A 13,841-nucleotide genomic window follows, 5' to 3' on the forward strand; every position below is an offset into this window, starting at 1 on the left:
TCTTTTCCTGTTTAGTATCTTTAAGAATTCGATCAGATCAGTCCATAACCGTCCAAATGCTAGTGTTGCGAGCTTAGTGGTTGTAAAATTAGAACACAATTGTAAAGAGCTGTAAAATTTGGGGTCCGTTTAAAAGGAGCTGCAAGTGTATCCGGTACACAGACTGAAACAAGGTATCAGGCAAAAACAACAGGGTTGCTTTGGTAACAGACTTTAGCATTTGAATCAAAACCGGTTTTTGAATTTTAACCCATCAATTTGTAATAGATATTTGAATAGCAGCAGCCTATCAGATTTAAATTTGGCGTTTTGATAACCTGCAAATCAGTCCTGTTGTGGGGGGTTTTTGGTATGTCCCCAGGGGTATAAAACCAGCTGCCAGCTCCCGCAAGATGACCGCCTGCCACAGCTCTCAGCTAGAGAGAGACACACCGAAAACTCTCTACCAGTGCAACAGCCACATTTATGTCTTAAAAGAAAGCCTCATCTCAATCGTAAAAGAACAACAGACGAACAGAAGCAAAGAAGAAAGAAGGAGGAAGACTACAAACCTGGGGTTGTAATTTAGAGAGTGACTAAAAATTCTATTTTTCTTTTGTTAATAAGTGGGAATTATATTTATCAGAACAGCATTCCATTAGTTTAATAGTTTAGTTAACCTGTTCACTGTTAGTTAGATAAATTAAATGTTACTTGTTTCTTTTTAAAGGTAGAATCTCCGGTCGTTATTTTGATTTAGGCACGAAAAGTTGTTGAAGTGCAGACATTATCCCTTCTCAAACACACTAACATATTATGGAGATACTTCTCTTTGAGTGGTCGAGTGTTAGTTCTCTGATAAGAGATCACCCTCCCCCTTCATAACACTGGAGATTTGTATAACCTCTCCTGATAATTTATCCCCTGAAGCCCAGGTGTAGTTTTTTGTAAACCCACGCAGCGCTCTCTCCAAGGCAGTATGTCCTTCCTCAGGTGTGGTGCTCAGATCTGCTCACAGTGACCCCCAGGTGGGGTCTAAGCAGGGTGTTGTACAGCTGCAGCATAACCTCTGCATTCTGGGGGAGGGGAGTCGGTTTAGCTCGGCTGGCTGGACGGCTGGTTAGTGATGCTGAGTGACGCTGACAGCGCAGGTTCAGTTCCCCGTCCCGGCTGAGGTTATTCACAAAGGGCCCCACCTTCTCAAACTGGCCCCTCGCCCGAGGTGTGGAGACCCTCGGGTTAAATCACCACCAGTCAGCTCTCCCCCTCAAACGGCCTTTGGTCACCTGGGACTATGGGGATTTTCCTTTTCCATTAACTCTGCGTCCTTTTATTCCAGTCCTCTCGATAGAAAAGCCTTCTTGGTTATTTCCTGCACCTGTAGGCCCCCCCCACAGAATCCTACAGTACAGAAAGAGGCCATTCAGCCCATCAGGTCTGCACCGACCACAATCCCACCCAGGCCCTATCCCCGTAACCACACATATTTACCCCGTTAATCGTCTAACCTATGCATCCCGGGACACTAAGGGGCAATTTAGAATGGCCAATCAACCTAACCCGCACATCTTTGGACTGTGGGAGGAAACCGGAGCACCCGGAGGAAACCCATGCAGACATGGGGAGAATGTGCAAACTCCACACAGACAGTGACCCGAGCCGGGAATCGAACCCAGGTCCCTGGAGCTGTGAGGCAGCAGTGCTAACCACTGTGCTACCGTGCCGTCCCCCACTTTCCCACCCGTGTCAGCAATCTGCCCTCAATTCCATGGGCTTCTGCCTCAATTAATAGTCTCTTACGCGCAACTTTGTCAAAAAAACTCAGAGGTTTGTCAAGCTTCATCAACCCATGCTGGCTCACTCTGATTAACAGGACATTTTCCAGGTGTTCAGTTACCCGTTCCTCGATCATAGACACCAACTATTTTCCTACTACTGATATTAATCTAACTGGTCTGTAATTCCCTGTCTACTTTCGCCCTTCAAAAAGGAGTCGGGAGGGAGAGGGGGGGTCAATTCCTGAATCTCCAGAACTCTTAAAGATTAAAGTTAGGGTATCTACAGTGTGCTCCCCACTTCCTTGAATAACCTCACAAGGAAACCGTCAGATCCTGGGGATTTGTCAATCTTTAGTCCCATTAATTTCCTCTCTCTCATTCGCATGGGAGTGCGCGCGTATGTGAGAGTGCAGAAGGCAGAATGTGTCTGGGTGAGAGAGCAGGCGGGCGAGAGAGAGAGAACGAGTCTGTGAGAGGGAGAGAGAGAGAGAGAGGATTGAGTGTGAGAGAGGATTGTATGTGAAAGTGTGGGAGTGAGAGAGAGAGAGACGGGGATGAGAGAGAGAGAGAGAGAACGAGTCTGTGTGAGGGAGAGAGAGAGGATTGAGTGTGAGAGGATTGTATGTGAAAGTGTGGGAGTGAGAGAGAGACAGGGAATGAGAGAGAGAGAGTGAGATTGGGTGCTAGGTAGACACACGTACCTTGGAGCCACCTGACTTGCGTGGCGGGTCCGTAGCCTTTCTCATTCCTGGCTGCTATCCTGAAGATAATGGCGGGCTTGGTTGTGTAGTCGATGTGGGCATTGGAGAGGTTGGCGGACTGGACCAGGCACGAGGGGTTGGGGCCGCAGTAAACACGCATGAAGGCCAACTGTGCCGGGCTGCTGGTCTTCAGCTCCAAGGACTGGGTGCTCTGGATGGCGAGGTACACGGAGTACTCGATGATCTTGCCCGACGTCATGGAGGGGGGCTCCCACGTCAGGTGGGCTCCGTCCGGACTCTGCACAGAGAACACAGGCCGGAAATTGCAGCACAGTCCATTCGGCCCCTCTACGCCATCCTGGTGTTATTATCCACACCAGACTCCTCCCACACGCCCTACTTCATCTCCTCCCCATCCTTCCCCCCGCGCCCCCCGCGTGTTTATCCAGCTGCCCCCCTCCCCCCCACCGGCCCCCCGCCCTTCCCTTAAACACAGCGATTCGATTCACCTCAGCCACTCCCTGTGGGAGTGAGTCCCGCATTCCCCACACTCAGAGTGAATGCTGCCGGATCCTTCAATTGGATGGAATCGAGAAGTTCAACACAACCCAGGACAAAGCAGCTCCCGCTTAATTGGCACCACATTCCTTCCCTCCACCACCGACTCACAGCGGCAGCAGTGTGTACCGTCTACAAGATGCACTGCAGCGACTCGCCAAGACTCCTTCGACAGCGCCACCCAAACCCACCACCTCTACCCCCTAGACGGACAAGGGCAGCAGATCTCATGGGGAACACCCCATGCAAGCTTAAGTTTAATTATTAGTGTCACAAGTCGGCTTACATTAACACTGCAGTGAAGTTACTGTGAAAATCCCCTAGTCCCCACACTCCGGCACCTGTTCGGGTAACACAGAGGGAGAATTTAGCACCTAACCAGCACGTCTTTCAGACTGTGGGAGGAAACTCAAGCACCCGGAAGAAACCCACGCAGACACGGGGAGAACAGGCGCTGGAGTGTGGCGAGTAGGGAAATTTCATAGTAACTTCATTGCAGTGTGAATGCAAGCCTTACTTGTGACTAATAAATAAACTTTACATTTTACTTTAACATGCTAACTCCGCACAGTCACCCACGCTGGGAATCGAACCCGGGTCCCTAGCGCTGTGAGGCAACAGCACTAACCACTGTGCCACTGTACACACACGCAATCCCGACTCGGCTATTCCTCAACTGGGTCAAAGACCTGGAACTCCCTCCCTAACAGCGCTGTGGGTGTACCTCCACCATACTGCAGCGGGTTCAAAATGGCGGCTCACCCACCACCTTCTCAAGGGGACAATCAGGGACGGGGGAATAAATGCTGGGCCCGGCCAGCGACACACCCCAAAGATGAACATTAAATAAAATACGGACAGTCTTACATGAATGTCCCCCCCCTCGGTAACTGGCTGAGTAAACCAGGCCTTTACTCTCTGGAGTTTCAAAGAACGAGAGGCAATCTCATTGAAACATTCAAGATTTGGAAGCGGGTCTGAGAGGGTGGACACGGAGAGCTGGTCTCTGCTGGGCAGGGAATCTAAAACCTGGGTGGAGGGGCACAGCGTCAGGATAAGGCAGAGGAGGTGATTGTTTAGGACGGAAAAGAGAAACAATTTCTTCACTCAAAGGAACGTGAATCTTCGGGATTCTCCACCCCAGGGGAATGTGGGGGGAATCCATCGTCGTAAACATTTGAGGCTGGAATTAGACAGGGAATCGAGGGAATGCTCGGGAACGTGGAAGCCCCAACATGGTACTGAATGGCACAGCACGGTTAACAGGCCACCTGGTCTAGTCCTGCGCCAATTTGTGATTTTATTTCAGAGCAATCGCCGGGGAGGCTTCTGCACGGACGGAGGTTTTACCTTGCTGATTTTAATGGCACAGGGAGCTCCCGGGAAGCCCGGCAAGCAGGTTTTGAACGCGGAGATCTCGCCGAATGGCCCTCGCCCGCAAGCGTTGATTCCCGCGACACGGAATTTGTAGGCGGTGCCCGGCTGCAGTTCCTGCCGTTTTAACTGGCTGTGGTCTGGAATCGGGGCGGCATCATCCTTCACCAGGGAAACAGCACACCAAATAAAATCCATTAGACACTGGGGGTCGGTGCCGGGTGGGCACTGCGCTGCGTGTGAGTCGGTGCCGGGTGGGCACTGCGCTGCGTGTGAGTCAGTGCCGGGCGAGCGCCGCGCGGGGGTCGGTGCCGGGCGGGCGCTGCCTGGGGGTCGGTGCCGGGCGGGCGCCGTGTGGGGGTCGGTGCTGGGTGAGCGCCGCGCCGCCTGAGGGTCGGTGCTGGGTGAGCGCCGTGCTGCCTGGGGGTCGGTGCCGGGCGGGCACCGTGTGGGGGTCGGTGCTGGGTGAGCGCCATGCTGCCTGGGGGTCGGTGCAGGGCGGGCGCCGTGTCGCCTGGGGGTCGGTGCTGGGTGAGCGCCGTGCTGCCTGGGGGTCGGTGCAGGGCGGGCGCCGCGTCGCCTGGGGGTCGGTGCTGGGTGAGCGCCGCGTCGCCTGGGGGTCGGTGCCGGGCGGGCGCCGCCTGAGGGTCGGTGCTGGGTGAGCGCCGTGCTGCCTGGGGGTCGGTGCTGGGTGAGCGCCGTGCTGCCTGGGGGTCGGTGCTGGGTGAGCGCCGTGCTGCCTGGGGGTCGGTGCTGGGTGAGCGCCGTGCTGCCTGGGGGTTGGTGCCGGGCGAGCGCCGCGCGGGGGTCGGTGCCGGTTGAGCGCCGCGCGGGGGTCGGTGCCGGGCGAGCGCCGCGCGGGGGTCGGTGCCGGGCGAGCGCCGCGCAGGAGTCGGTGCCGGGCGGGCGCTGCGTGGGGGTCGGTGCCGGGCGGGCGCCGCACTGTGGGAGGGTCAGTGCCGAGGGAGCGCCGCACTGTGGGAGGGTCAGTGCCGAGGGAGCGCCGCACTGTGGGAGGGTCAGTGCTGAGGGAGCGCCGCACTGTGGGAGGGTCAGTGCCGAGGGAGCGCCGCACTGTGGGAGGGTCAGTGCTGAGGGAGCGCCGCACTGTGGGAGGGTCAGTGCTGAGGGAGCGCCGCACTGTGGGAGGGTCAGTGCTGAGGGAGCGCCGCACTGTGGGAGGGTCAGTGCTGAGGGAGAGCCGCACTGTGGGAGGGTCAGTGCTGAGGGGGCGCCGCACTGTGGGAGAGTTAGCGAAGGTGTAGTACTCACATCTCTAGCCGACGTGCCTTCGGGCGGAAGGTGGTAGTGGGTCACGATGGTCGATGTCCCCTTGATGACTCCAACGTCGACCCATTGGTTCATGTCCTTCTTGACGGGGGGCTTGGGGGTGGCGGGGGCCGCGTCCCGCTTCTGTCGGGAGTGGGGAGGGAAGGGGAGGCAGTCAGCCACGTAAACAAAGCTCTTTTTTGGTTTGCAATGATAAATTCCCCAGTCCGAATCCTCGCTGCAGTGACGCAGCAGCGTGTTACTGAGGGCGGGCAGCACTGCCGCTGGCGCCATCTGTCGAGCTTGAGCTCAAAAGCCAGGAACCAGGCTGTTCAGCTCAGCCGGTGGAGGCTGACACTCCACACGAGCCTCCCCTCGCTCCTCCCCTGCCCCCTCCTCGCCCCATCAGCAGTGACTCTTCCCCCCCCGCCACCCCCCGTCTGATTCCCAGCTTCGCATCACTGTCTGTGGGGAGTCTGTCCCTGTGTCTGCGTGGGTTTCCTCCGGGTGCTCCGGTTTCCTCCCACAGTTTGAAAGATGTGCAGGTTAGGGTGCATTGGCCATGCTAAATTCTCCCTCAGTGTTACCCGAACACCAGAGTGTGGCGACTAGGGGATTTTCACAGTAACTTCATTGCAGTGTTAATGTAAGCCTTACTTGTGACACTAATAAATAAACTAACATAGATTTAAGAGGTTTAGAGAGGATTTGAGGAAAGACCTTTTCACCAGAGGGTGGTAGGAGTCTGGAACACACTGCCTGAAATAGGGGGGCGGCGGAGGCAGAGACCCTCACACCATTTAAGTGATATTTAGACGAACACACATGGTGCCAAGTCACACACGGCTATGGGCCAAGTGCTGGTAAATGGGATTCGAATAGTTGGGTGGTTTGTCTTTGACTAGCACAGGTGCGATGGGCTGAAGGGCCTTTCTCTGTGCTGTAGATGTCTCTGACGGTAACTGCTGCAATGTTGAGTGTGTGAAGTTGGAATGTGATGTTGCTAAAGATACAAGTTTAAAAATGCGAGGGGGAAAAAAACATTGTGTGGTCCCTTTAAAATCTGGTGTTTGTTAAACGCTTGGAGATTTCAATGCAGGTGCATGTGGGGGTCCCAGACTGAAACATTTGCATCAAAAAGTCAAGCAGTCGTCTTGACAAAACAATGTGTTGTTGTTTGAGTTTTGCCCAATCAATTGAAAGCAGGCACTCAGCTACTAAGAACCTATAAGATATGAATTAGATGGTGTTGACAACATCAGACTAATCCTATCTTGGGCGGCAGGGTGGCACAGTGGTTAGCACTGCGGCTTCACAGCTCCAGGGACCTGGGTTCGATTCCCAGCTTGGGTCACTGTCTGTGTGGAGTTTGCACATTCTCCTCGTGTCTGCGTGGGTTTTCTCCGGGTGCTCCGGTTTCCTCCCACAGTCCAACGATGTGCGGGTTAGGGTGATTGGCCATGCTAAAATTGCCCCTTAGTGTCCTGAGATGCGTAGATTAGAGGGATTAGTGGGTAAATATGTAGGGCTATGGGGTTAGGGCCTGGGTGGGATTGTGGTCGGTGCAGACTCGATGGGCCGAGTGGCCTCTTTCTGCACTGTAGGGTTTCTATGATTCTATTGTAGGAAAATTGATCAGTCATCACAGGTATAAAAGAGAATGCAGGGGTTGAAAAACAGAAGAGCAACAGAAGTACTGCCATCTCTCAAGCCTCGAGAGGGAGAGAGCAGCTCTCAGCTCTGCCAGCTTCAGATATCTCTTAGGAGAGCGTACCATCTAACCAGTGAAAGGTACCAAATCAAAAAGAACTCACAGACAGAGGAATCAACAGAAGAACTCCAAAAGTTTCCAAAAGCCACAAAACCTGGTTGTATATTTTTTTTAAGAGTGACTAAATTCTGTTGTTACTCTTTTGGTTAATTAATGGTCCTTGTATTTATTTGAACAGCATTCCATTAGAATCTTATTTTATTCGGTATGTTACTTGTTTAGTTAAAGTTCCTGGTTAGTTAAATAAATTTGTTCAGTGTTCATTTCAAAGTGGGGTATTTCTGTAGTTACCCACTAAACGTTACTGAAGGACAGTTCACACCTTCCCACACACTTTTAACAGACCACGAGGCGAGGGATTCCTATTTGGGGGATTGGGCATGGCTTCTCAAAAGAGGGTCAACATCTGTGTCGTAACATAACCAACGCACAACAGGTTCCAACCCATCATCCTTCCTCCCCGCTCGACCACCCCACCACCAACCGGCTGCGCCACCCCCCCCCCGCCCTCACCCCGAGCAGCTTACCACAGTGGAGGATTCAATCCCGTTCGCGACTTCCGCCAAGGCTGCCGCCGCCTGCAGCTTGCCGGGACTTGCCGCAGGAACCGGCTGCGGAGAGGCGAGAGAACTGGACGGTGCCAAACCTGCGGGGGGGGGGGGGGGGGGGGGCGGCGGCAAAAACAAGAAACAACGCTTGGTGAGTGCAGACCCGAGAGCAACCTCGCGTTCTGCTACCAATTAAACTCCTCCTGGAGGAATAACAAACTAATTCCAACCCCCCGACTCAGCGACTGCATTCTCCCAGTCGCTGGCACACGGGAATCACGTTTGGGCCCTAACTGGATTAAGGATGGAGGGTGCCCTCCCTGGAAGGGCCATTTATAAATGAGTTGCAAGTTTCCTGACGATCTACCCCATGTCCGGCCGAAAGAGACGCACATTGCCGAAGCTTTGTGTCTCACACTCGTCATGAGAAAGGCAAGAGAGCCAAATCTCAAACAACTATTTCTACTGCGGGAGAACAGGGTGCTGATTGGTTGGCAAGTTGAATCTGATTGCTTTCTGCACGGCAACGCCTCAGCCAATGTGGAACGATGGGCTCCCCGAGCTCAAAAAAGGCGCAAGGATTGAACAAAGACAAAGAACAGAACAGCACAGGAACAGGCCCTTTGGCCCGCGCCGATCATGATGCCCGAACTAAACTAAAAAAAAACCTCTGCCCTGACTCGGTCCGTATCCCTCTATTCCCTCCCTATTCATGAACCCATCCAGATGCCTCTTAAATGTTGCTAATGTGCCTCCTTCCACCACCTCCCCAGGCAGCGCGTTCTAGGCACCCACCACTCTCTGCGTGAAATACTTCCCCCCCACATCTCCCTTAAACTTTCCCCCTTCTCACCTTGAACCTGTGCCCCCCTTGTAATTGACACTTCCACCCTGGGGGAAAAGCCTCTGACTATCCACCCTGTCTGTGCCTCTCATCATTTTGTAGACCAGGTCTCCCCTCAACCTCCTTCTTTCCAGTGAAAACAATCCTAGTTTATTCAGCCTCTCCTCATAGCCGACACCCTCGAGACCAGGCAACAACCTGGTGAACCTGCTTTACACTCTCTCCAAAGCTTCCACGTCCTTCTGAGAGTGTGGTGACTAGAACTGCACGCAATACTCCAAATGCGGCCTAACCCAGGTTTTATATAGCTGCAACATGATTTCCCAACTCTTGTACTCAATGCCCTGGCTGATGAAGGCAAGCGTGTCAAATGCCTTCTTCATCACCTTAGCCACTATTAGGGAACTGTGGATCTGCACACCCAGATCCCTCTGTATGTTAATGTTCTGAAGGATTCTGCCATTTACAGTATAATTCACTCCTAAATTTGATTCTCCAAAATACATCACCTGGCATTTCTCTGCTTTAAACTCCATCTGCCATTTCTGTGCCCAAGTCTCCAATCTATCTCTATCCTGTTGTATCCTCTGACAATCCCCGGCACTATCAGCAACTCCACCGACCTGCGGGTGGGAGAGCACGAGGCAACCGACCTATTGCTATTGTTTGCAGAGGATGGTTCCCCGTGTATGAATGTATAGCGCTTTGAGCATGTATAAATGGGCTGTGTTACGGCCGCCAATTAATTTAATTGGCTGTTACTGTAGTCCCCGCTTTGCCAATCAGAGTTGACTTGACAACCCAATCAGTGCCCATTTCTCTTGTAATACAAATTGAGAGAGTTTGAAATTTGACACTCATGTGCTTCCCCTGATGAGCGTGAAGCAAAAAGGCAACATGATTTGGAAGAGGGAACTGAATGTATTATCTCCAAATTTGCAGATGATACAAAGTTGGGTGGGACGGTGAGCTGTGAGGAGGATGCAGAGATGCTTCAGGCTGAGTGTGCGGACATCTGCATGGTCGACGTAGTTTAATGTGGATGAATGTGAGGTTATCCACTTTGGACGCAATAATAGGAAGGCAGATTATTATTTGAATGGGTTTAAATTGAGAGAGGTGGAAACTCAGCGAGGCCTTGGTGTCCTCGTGCATCAGTCGCTGAAAGTAAGCGCGCAGGTACAGCAGGCAGTAAAGAAGGCAAATGGTATGTTGGTCTTCATAGCGAGAATATAGGGATAGGGATGTTTTGTAGCAATTGTACAATTGGTGAGGCCACACCTGGAGTACTGTGTGCAGTTTTGGTGTCCTTATCTGAGGAAGGATGTCCTTGCTATAGAGGGAGCGCAGCGAAGGTTTACCAGGCTGATTCCTGGGATGGCAGGTCTGTCATATGAGGAGAGACTAAGTCAGTTAGGATTATATTCACTGGAGTTTAGAAGAGCGAGAGGAGATCTCATAGAAACTTATAAAATTCTAACAGGGTTAGACAGGGTAGATTCAGAAAGAATGTTCCCGATGGTGGGGGGAGTCCAGAACTAGGGGTCACAGTTTGAGGATAAGGGGTAAACCTTTGAGGACTGAGGTGAGGAGAAATTTCTTCACCCAGAGGGTGGTGAATGTGTGGAATTCACTCCCACAGAAAGTAGTTGAGGCCAAAACGTTGTGTGATTTCAAGAAGAAATTAGATATCGCTCTTTGGGGCTAAAGGGATCGAGGGATAGGGGGGGGAAGGGGGGGGATCAGAATATTGAATTCAATGATCAGCCATGATCAAAATGAATGGAGGCAGGTTCGAACGGCCGAATGGTCTACTCCTGCTTCTAGTTTCAATGATTCTGTAACATGTCTCTATATTCAGTAGAGAAGACAGGAGGGGGCCGTGAGGGAGGGGGGCCGTGAGGGAGGGGGGCCGCGAGGGAGGGGGGCGAGAAAGAGCAACAAAAAGCGAGTTACAAAGAAAGAACAGAATTGGAGGAGCGCAGAGATCTCGGAGGACTGGAGAGTCTGCAGGAGGCTACAAAGATAGGGAGAGTTGTCGGGGCTGGAGGAACTTACGGAGATCGTGAGGGTTGTAGGGGCTGGAGGAACTTACGGAGATCGTGAGGGTTGTAGGGGCTGGAGGTTACAGAGATAGGGAGGGTTGTAGGGACTGGAGGAGGTTACAAGATGGGGAGGGTTGTAAGGGCCTCGAGGTGGTGACAGAGATTGGGAGGGTTGTAGGGGCTGGAGGAGCTTACGGAGATCGGGGGGGGGCTGGAGGAGGTGACAGAGATAGGGAGGGTTGTAGGGGCTGGAGGAGGTGACAGAGATAGGGAGGGCTGGAGGAGGTTACAGAGATAGGGAGGGTTGTAGGGGCTGGAGGAGGTGACAGAGATAGGGAGGGCTGGAGGAGGTGACAGAGATAGGGAGGGTTGTAGGGGCTGGAGGAGGTGACAGAGATAGGGAGGGTTGTAGGGGCTGGAGGAGGTGACAGAGATAGGGAGGGCTGGAGGAGGTTACAGAGATAGGGAGGGTTGTAGGGGCTGGAGGAGGTGACAGAGATAGGGAGGGCTGGAGGAGGTGACAGAGATAGGGAGGGTTGTAGGGGCTGGAGGAGGTTACAGAGATAGGGAGGGTCTATGGAAGGATTTGAACGCAAGGTTGAGAATTTGGATATGGAGGTTTTGAAGCCACCAATCATTACAGGGGATGGAGGCTGAATTGTTGCTGCTTTATATGTGGGGGCAGGTGAGGTTTGGTTGAGTCGATGTCTTAGAGGGCGGAATATTGGCCGGAGGAGCATCGGGGCGGTCGACGGTCCCACAGGATGCGGATTCCAGCCAGCGAGAGTCAGTGTGGGATGGGGTGAGGAAGGCATTGGAATGGAGGAGGGTGCGGGGGAGAGATGGAGCAGTGGAATTGGTTACTTACTCTCGGTGGCTGCCGGAGGTAAGAGTTGGTGGGCGCCGGCATTGGCAGCGCCCAGCTCGCCCAGCCCGTTGCTCTCGGCTGCCGGGTCGTTGAGGCTGTCGGCTGGTGCCAGGGCCTCGGTGGGCAGCTGGGGCTGGCTCTGCCCAGCTGCCTGGAGCTGCTGCTGTTGCTGAACCAGTACCGCCAGGTCCTGTTGAGCCAGCACAGCCAGCGGCAGGGCCGTCTGCTGGGCCTTGGGGGGCTCTGCGCTGAGCTGACCCAGATCTGGCTCCAGCAATGGCTGCCCGGTCTCCGCCATGTCCATCGCCTCGCCGGGACCTGGAAAAGAACGAGAGATGTCAGCGCACAAACGGCGAGGCAAATTAATCAGGTCAACTTTTAAACTAAAACGCGAGCGGGTCAAATTCACCAGCCCCAAACCTTTCTCTCACAGACGCCAATGCGCCAACACAATTCAAATTCCTGATGTAAACATGTCACGGTGTCATTCCACCAAGCCACCAGCATTGGCGCTGCAGTACAAAGCAACTGCATTTATCTGACACCGACAACTACAAAAACCAGCCCAAAGTGCTTCATTATCACATCGTATTCGCAAGGTGACGGTAACTGTTGCAGAGGGTCAGACTGTGGGAGGGTCAGTGCTGAGGGAGCGCCGCACTGTGGGAGGGTCAGTGCTGAGGGAGCGCCGCACTGTGGGAGGGTCAGTGCTGAGGGAGCGCCGCACTGTGGGAGGGTCAGTGCTGAGGGAGCGCCGCACTGTGGGAGGGTCAGTGCTGAGGGAGCGCCGCACTGTGGGAGGGTCAGTGCTGAGGGAGCGCCGCACTGTGGGAGGGTCAGTGCTGAGGGAGCGCCGCACTGTGGGAGGGTCAGTGCTGAGGGAGCGCCGCACTGTGGGAGGGTCAGTGCTGAGGGAGCGCCGCACTGTGGGAGGGTCAGTGCTGAGGGAGCGCCGCACTGTGGGAGGGTCAGTGCTGAGGGAGCGCCGCACTGTGAGAGGGTCAGTGCTGAGGGAGTGCCGCACTGTGGGAGGGTCAGTGCTGAGGGAGTGCCGCACTGTGAGAGGGTCAGTGCTGAGGGAGTGCCGCACTGTGAGAGGGTCAGTGCGGAGGGAGTGCCGCACTGTGGGAGGGTCAGCGCTGAGGGAGCGCCGCACTGTCGGAGGGTCAGTGCTGAGGCAGCGCCGCACTGTGGGAGGGTCAGTGCTGAGAGAGCGCCGCACTGTGGGAGGGTCAGTGCTGTGGGAGTGCCACACTGTTGAAGGGTCAGTGCTGAGGGAGTGCTGCACTGTCAGAACGTCAGTGCTGAGGGAGCACCGCACTGTGGGTGGGTCAGTGCTGAGGGAGCGCCGCACTGTGGGTGGGTCAGTGCTGAGGGAGCGCCGCACTGTTGGAGGGTCAGTGCTGAGGGAGTGCTGCACTGTCAGAACGTCAGTGCTGAGGGAGCACTGCACTGTGGGAGGGTCAGTGCTGAGGGAGCGCCGCACTGTGGGAGGGTCAGTGCTGAGGGAGCGCCGCACTGTGGGAGGGTCAGTGCTGAGGGAGCGCCGCACTGTGGGAGGGTCAGTGCTGAGGGAGCGCCGCACTGTGGGAGGGTCAGTGCTGAGGGAGCGCCGCACTGTGGGAGGGTCAGTGCTGAGGGAGCGCCGCACAGTGGGAGGGTCAGTGCTGAGGGAGCGCCGCACTGTGGGAGGGTCAGTGCTGAGGGAGCGCCGCACTGTGGGAGGGTCAGTGCTGAGGGAGCGCTGCACTGTGGGAGGGTCAGTGCTGAGGGAGCGCTGCACTGTGGGAGGGTCAGTGCTGAGGGAGCGCCGCACTGTGGGAGGGTCAGTGCTGAGGGAGCGCCGCACTGTGGGAGGGTCAGTGCTGAGGGAGTGCCGCACTGTGAGAGGGTCAGTGCTGAGGGAGCGCCGCACTGTCGGAGGGTCAGTGCTGAGGCAGCGCCGCACTGTTGAAGGGTCAGTGCTTAGGTAGTGCTGCACTGTCAGAACGTCAGTGCTGAGGGAGCACCGCACTGTGGGAGGGTCAGTGCTGAGGGAGCACCGCACTGTGGGAGGGTCAGTGCTGAGGGAGTGCCGCACTGTGAGAGGGTCAGTGCTGAGGGAGC

The 13,841-nt window shown here is 54.8% G+C and overlaps 1 protein-coding gene across 1 annotated transcript in view; it reads right to left on the reverse strand.

Annotated features, from left to right (window-relative positions):
- The window catches only part of LOC144489521 (host cell factor 1-like), a 46,686-nt gene that overhangs the window by 4,716 nt on the left and 28,129 nt on the right, over window positions 1–13,841 (reverse strand). Inside the window, exons 14-18 of the mRNA XM_078207392.1 lie at window positions 11,736–12,053; window positions 7,958–8,076; window positions 5,663–5,803; window positions 4,367–4,552; window positions 2,459–2,756 (exon numbers count right to left, since the gene is read on the reverse strand). Of these exons, the coding sequence (XP_078063518.1) occupies window positions 2,459–2,756; window positions 4,367–4,552; window positions 5,663–5,803; window positions 7,958–8,076; window positions 11,736–12,053 (1,062 nt within the window). The remainder of the gene's footprint in view (window positions 1–2,458; window positions 2,757–4,366; window positions 4,553–5,662; window positions 5,804–7,957; window positions 8,077–11,735; window positions 12,054–13,841) is intronic.

This window comes from Mustelus asterias, unplaced genomic scaffold, assembly GCF_964213995.1.
Source record: "Mustelus asterias unplaced genomic scaffold, sMusAst1.hap1.1 HAP1_SCAFFOLD_2273, whole genome shotgun sequence".
Taxonomy (NCBI): domain Eukaryota; kingdom Metazoa; phylum Chordata; class Chondrichthyes; order Carcharhiniformes; family Triakidae; genus Mustelus; species Mustelus asterias.